This window comes from Setaria viridis, chromosome 1, assembly GCF_005286985.2.
Source record: "Setaria viridis chromosome 1, Setaria_viridis_v4.0, whole genome shotgun sequence".
NCBI lineage: Eukaryota > Viridiplantae > Streptophyta > Magnoliopsida > Poales > Poaceae > Setaria > Setaria viridis.
The window spans coordinates 26320318-26327084 of NC_048263.2; the positions used below are offsets into that span (position 1 = coordinate 26320318).

At 50.7% G+C, this 6767-nt stretch overlaps 1 protein-coding gene across 1 annotated transcript; it reads left to right on the top strand.

Annotated features, from left to right (window-relative positions):
- The first annotated feature begins 2315 nt into the window (after window positions 1-2315).
- On the top strand, window positions 2316-4258 carry LOC117842695 (uncharacterized). The gene has a single exon (XM_034723201.2). The coding sequence runs from the start codon at window positions 2748-2750 to the stop codon at window positions 3657-3659; it is 912 nt and encodes a 303-aa protein (XP_034579092.1). The 5' UTR covers window positions 2316-2747; the 3' UTR covers window positions 3660-4258.
- The last annotated feature ends 2509 nt before the right edge of the window (window positions 4259-6767 follow it).

A 6767-nucleotide genomic window follows, 5' to 3' on the forward strand; every position in this document is an offset into this window, starting at 1 on the left:
GGTTGTCTTATAGTAGGCTAAGGTTACCGATGAGGTCGTCGTCGGCGATGTCATGCGGTTTTGGTTTCCTGACAGCAGCAACGGCGATGTTAGCGGGTCCGGTGAGATCTCCGGCGCTACTTCCGGGAGGATTTTGTTTCCCTTACTCTTCTCTGGTGGCGGTGGTGGCGATGGTACCGAGTCGGAGGAAGAATCAAGGAGGAGGTTTGTGCTTTGTTTCTTCGTTGGGATGGAGCTGTTGTGCTTCCCTTTGGTAGCTTTCCTTTCCGGGTTGGTGTCTTGGTCGTCGACGGCGGATTTGCTTTCCGATTGGATTGCTTTGGGGTTCCATGGTGGCCTCCACCACTTTGGAGTTGTTTGGATACTAGATGTTAAACTTTAGCAGTGTTACATCGGATATTCGGATGCTAATTAGGAGAACTAAACATGAGCTAATTATAAAACTAATTGTAGAACCTCTGTGCTAATTCGCTAGACGAATCTATTAAGCCTAGTTAATCCATCATTAGCAAATGGTTACTATAGCACCACATGTCAAATCATGGACTAATTAGGTTTAATAGATTCGTCTCGCGAATTAGACTCCATTTGTGCAATTAGTTTTGTAATTAACCTATATTTAATACTCCTAATTAACATCTAAACATCCGATGTGACAGGTGATAAACCAGCAGCAGCAGGGCTATCCAAATACTCCGTTGTTATCAGCGAGGCTGCTGGCGCGGGAGAGCGAGCTTCTGCGCAGCAACAGCCAGCGTATTTATGCCGGGCTTATCCGAACAGGAAATCCCTCGCTGTCCGCCCCGTCTTGTCGGCTCCATTCCTCAAGCGCCGCTCTGCCCCGTGCGACCGTGAATGGAAATTCTACACCACCTCCAGGTGACCAAGTCAGGGATCGGAACACACATATGTCATTCATCGTTGATACTTGGGGAGCTCTTGCTTGGTCTTTGGCTCAGGGCAAGTGACCTTTTTCCACTTGCAGTGAAAGGTGCATGACAAAATTAATAAATTATGGTCTATTTGATGCAGCTTCATCCCACTACGGCTAAATGCCGAAATTTCGGTCCTTTCGTGATGACCGAAATTATTGTTCACCAAAATTTTGGTACTGTTCATCGAAATGTCACCTTTTTTACTTAGATTTTGACTGAAATTTTACGAATTTCAGTAATTTCGTTGAAGATCGAAAAAAGGTGAAAATGAAATTGAGAACCCTGCTCCGGCTCCTACCAAAAATAAACTGTGGAAAAGAAAGGAGGGAAGCCAAAATTTTAAGCTTTACTGGCTTTTGATCTCCCGTCCCACAGTGCTGCTACAGTGGTGATGGGAGCTCCACCGAACGCACTATTAGCACATTTTCTTTGTGCCCCGTAAACTTCAGCCTAACGATTTATACGTCCATGTTCTCCCATACCTAGGGAAGCAGGAGCGAACTGCTACGCGATGCGGTGAGGCAGGAAGGGGTGTGCACGGAGCGAGAGAGAAATGGTGGTAAGGTTGTCAAGAGCTTATCCGGATAGCAGAGTCTTACAGTACTATGACTGTATTAAGATGAGATGGTCTCAGAGGTGTTTAAATCCTGAGCTAAAGTTTAATCCGTGTCACATCGAATATTCGGAGGCTAATTAGAAGGATTAAATATGAGTTAATTCTAAAACTAATTACACGGATGGAGGCTAAACGACGAGATGAATCTATTAAGCCTAATTAATCCATCATTAGCAAATGGTTACTGTAGCAGCACATTGTCAAATCATAGACTAATTAGGCTTAATAGATTCGTCTCGCCGTTTGACCTCCATTTGTGCAATGGGTTTTGTAAATAGTCTATATTTAATACTTCTAATTAGTATCTAAACATTTCATGTGATACAGATTAAAGTTTAGACCGGGGACTAACACCCCCTTAATCCCTTCTAGTATCTTAATTTTCATAGTATCTACACCGTTAGCATCTTATCTACTATTCCTATCCTGATTAAAAAAAGCTTTAACAGTATCTAAAATCAGGTACTCCAATTAAATTATCAAAAATCAATATTGTAGACCCACATTTGATCAACATACTAAGAACGTTTTATATATATAAATATAGAGAGATTTTAGAGTACTCTGTTATAACCCAATTATAATTTGATTTTTAATAAAAACAATATTCATGAGCGCCTACTGCTTATATTCATGAACACTACAGCCGGATGAATGTACCCATTAGGCTTGGCCCAGCACATATAATTGTTGCTGAACTTGTCGCTGCGCTGCGCAAGCTCTAGAAGTGAAGCGAGGAGCCGAGGACGAGGAGGCAGAGGCAGCGGAAGTAGCATCACGAAAAGCGCATGGAGCCAAGCCAGGTCGCTGCCGTGATCGAGGTGCTCCTGCCGGCTGCCGCAAAGACGAGCCCGAGAAAGTCTTCGAGGATTAAATCAAAATCACGCCTGCTTTGGATTTTCTTTGGATTAATAAACTAATCATCCTGTCAAAAGCGGGCGGCACTCAATGATAGAGAGCAGCAGCCATTAGAGCTCGGCGGTTGGCTACCTGGGCCTAGCCTTAGCCTAGCCCGTGGACTTTTCCTTCCCCGTCGTCAACAGCACACCTCCAGACTTGCTCCTCCCTCCTCTTCCTCCCCGCGTTGAACCATTCCACCCTCCTCCGCAGCTACAAAGCACCGTACGGCTCGCTCCGGCTCGTCGTCGTCTTCCCCCTCGGCTCCCCGCGCGGCTAGCTGCAGCGACCCCGCGCACATGGACGCGTCGTCGGGCGACCGCTCGTCGCCGCGCAGCCGGCAGCTGCAGGGCCCGCGCCCGCCGCGGCTCGCCGTCAGCAAGGACTCGCACAAGGTCAGGAAGCCGCCCGTCGCGCCGCAGCGGCACCACCACCTCCAGCAGCAGCAGCAGCAGCAGGTCGTCCAGCACCAGCACCAGCACCAGCACCAGCACCAGCACCAGCACCAGTACCAGCAGCAGGCGCGGCAGCCGGTCATCATCTACGACGCCTCGCCCAAGGTCATCCACACCAAGCCCGGGGACTTCATGGCGCTGGTCCAGCGCCTCACCGGCCCGGGCTCCAGCTCCCAGGCGCAATTCGACGCCGCCGCAGCGTCCGGGGCCGGGGCGGGCGCGGGGACGTCCTCCGACGCGCCGTCGCAGGCGGCGTCGGCGATGGAGTTCGAGCCGCGGGAGTTCCTGCTCTCGCCCACCGCCGCGCTCTCCCCGGCCGCGCGGCTGGCCGCCATCGAGAGGTCCGTGCGCCCGCTTCCCCCGCACGCGCACCCGCCGGCGCCCGTCCCTCCCTCCTACTACGGCGGCGCGACCGACGACGACTTCTTCCTTTCGGCCTCCGCCTCCGCGGACCTGGAAAGCTTCGCGGCGGCCCTCGGCGGCGCGCCGTCCGTTCGCCCCGGGATCCTCTCGCCCGCGGCGCTGCCCCCGGCGGCCTCCACGGGGCTGTTCTCGCCGATGCCGTTCGACCCGAGCTGCCTCTCGTGGCTGAGCGAGCTGAGCCCGTTCCTCCCCTCCGCTGGCACCCGTGCGGAGCAGGCGCCGTTCGCGCCCAGCCCACGCAGCAACCTCCTGCTGGCCACGCCCACCATGCCGTCGCCGGCCACAGTCTCCGTGCTCGAATTCTTCAGCAGCGGCACCTTCCCGGACATGTAAATCCCGATGTTGATCATTAACGACACCCATCCTCCTGATTTGATTAATTGTTTCTCTGCCGCCCCGTCCGGTGCAATTGACTCGAGAAATCATGCATCAAGACTTCCGTGCCCTAACAGCCGGGTTAATTTAATTGATCACTTTTACCGTCTTGGTAATTTGGGCGATGAGCAAGAATCATTCAGTTGCTGAGATGAAGCAGTGGTTACATTGATTTATTCTTTTTTTTTATTTTGAAAGTCCATTGTTTTTTTTTTTTGGATTGGAAGTCCATTGTTAGATATTCTTTTGTTTTGTGTTGGCCGGATCAGTAGCGAGAGAGGGCAACTTGGCTTTGGCCAGTAGTGGTAGCTACTGATTCATTAATTAATTGACAAAGGAGTAGGAGTTTTCCTTCTCAAGTTTTCTCCGTTTCCATGGATTGAAATCGTCAACTGCAGGTAGGTAGAGGCTGCTAACGTTCTTTCTTTTCTTGCTTTTTTGTTTTCTTTAATTCTTAGTGATATGAATATCTTACTTGTCATCAAAAGGAGATGATGACTGGTCTTTCATGTATAGTGTACTGTAGTTTAATTTGTCCATTCTTCTGCCTCGATCCAGTGACTTGGTCTCGGTTTCTATTTTTTTCTCTCTCAACAAACTCCGCGAGGACCAGTTAAGTTTCGTCTCACTGACTCCGGAGGGCCACCTCTTTTATCTCAACCGTGCCATGCCCTGTCGCCATGTCGGGTACTGTGACGTCACCGTGGAAGTCGACACCGAAACATCGATGATCAGCGCCTCGGCGTCATCGAAGAGCTGTGCCCCCGTCCGCGCAAGGTTTTCTTGCGCTCTGCTATGTGCCACGCCATCGAAAGCGGCTGGCTAAGCTCCGACCTCCGAACGGAGGATGCGGAGGCATGTGCATAAGCAAGGCAACAACGAGTCCGCCTGGTCGGCAAATGGCGGCGCTGGCCTTCCCTGCCACCTCTCGCGGGCAGCGGCACGTGGCGCTGGCGGATTTAGCATTTTATCCTAGGGTATGTCGGAAAAAAATCTTATGTAGTTTGATAAAATCATTTACAATTCGATAAATTTAAAGATTAATCTAGAGACAATAACAAATCACAATATAAATAATTTAAAATATAGCATAAAAGAAACTTACAATATTATTTGTCTTCTTTGTTTACCCGCCGCTTCTTGAATGACATGAATGTATTGATTATATCTTCTTCATTCACTTGGAAGAAAATAAAAAAGTACTCATACATAAATAAATAAAAATATTTAAGAATATAAGTTTTTTTCAAATAAGAAAAATAAATAGAAGATAGATTAATCTTAAACCTCCTTGTGGACGATCAGAAGTTCTGGACGATCAGAAGTTCTTGCACAAAGTCCTGTGAGAGGCGGGCGGCGGTGAAGCTCCAGCGTGAGGCCCTGGTGATGGTGGCCTGGTGCGGCAGTGGCAGCGGAGGAGTCGTGGCGCGGTGGCAGCAGACTGGTGGAGGGATCGTCGAGATCAAGACGTCAACTGCGCGGCGCTTCGAAACGTGGGCCAAATCGACGAATCGTATACTAGGCACAGGCAGGCCGCAGGCAGGCACTCGGGCGTACCGCGTATGCCGTATAGCTGGGCGCCGTGACTCAGTTTCCGCGACGGAAGGACGCAGACTGGTGGGTCGTGGAGGACACAGACTGGCGGGCAGTTCGGTTTTCACGACGGGAGGAGTCGTGGCCTCGTGGGCTCCTAGCGGACGCGGACTGCCGGCTCGGATTCTGCGTCGAAGGCGGGCAGACATAGTTGAATCGTCGCGGCGCGTCGGACATACCAGGTAAGGTGCTGGGCACCAGGGTATGCCGGGGACCACCCGGCATACCCTGTGGCTCCACCCATGGCTACCACGGCACGTTCGATTGTCGCCGCCGTCTCATCCTTCGCTATCCCTATAGGCCCTAGCTCTGTGGGCTCACTGAAAGCTAAGTATGGCTAGGAATGATAAATTGATTATGGGGTGCAAGGCATGTACACATATATAGGCAAGGATAGTCTTAGGGTTTGGCTTATAGAAACAGAACTAACCAACGGAGATCCTTGCTTATGACATAATCATCTAACACACCTACAGGGCACAAGGCCAATAGGCCCGTGCGTATAAGTCCGGCTATAAACCAATATGCTAATACGCCCCCGCAGTCTGATCGTCGGCACCGCAGACGTTCAGGCTGGATCTGAACTCTGTGAAGACTGAAGAAGGAAGCCCCTTGGTAAAGATGTCAGCATACTGTGAGGTCGTAGGGACATGGAGTACGCAAACATCACCGAGGGCAACCCATTCCCGAACAAAGTGGAGATCAATCTCAATATGCTTGATGCACTGATGTTGGATGGGGTTGAAGGACATGTAGACCACGCTGATGTTGTCACAGTAGACCAATGTAGCATGGGGCAGTAGGCTGTGGAGCTCAAGCAGGAGCTGGTGGAGCTAGGAAGCTTCGGCAACAGCATTAGCAATGGCACAATACTCGATTTCAGCACTAGAGCGAGACACGGTCATCTGATGCTTGGAGGATCAGGATACGAGGTTATCACCGAGGAATACCGCATAGCCCGATGTGGATTTGCGTGTGTTGGGAAATCCTACCCAGTCAACATCAGAGTAAGCCACCAACTCACCTAGGGAAGAAAGGTGCAACTAAAGGCCCAGATGTAATGTGCTGCGTACATAGCACAGGATGCACTTGAGGGCAGCAAGATGGGGCTCCCGCGAATCATGCATGTGAAGACAGACCTGCTGAACTGCATAAGCGATGTCTGGCCTGGTGAAGGTCAGGTACTGGAGCGCCCCTGCAAAACTGCAAAATTGGAGGAATCCTTGACAGGATCGCCAGAAGCCGCAGAAACCTTCGGGTTGGTGTCAATCGGAGTGGAGCAGGGCTTGCAATCTGCCATGCCAACCCGATCCAGGATGTCAATCATATACTGACGTTGAAAAAGGAAAAGGCCACCATCGTGACGCTGAACGTGCATCCCCAGGAAGTGATAGAGCTTGCCAAGATCCTTCATTGCAAACTACCGCTGCAAAGCCTGAATGGTGTGCTGGAGTAAGGATGAAGAGGACACTG

What these genes read in the sequence shown, in the direction of transcription:
- LOC117842695 (XM_034723201.2), top strand. Translation starts at nt 2,748, where the DNA reads ATGGACGCGTCGTCGGGCGACCGCTCGTCGCCGCGCAGCCGGCAGCTG.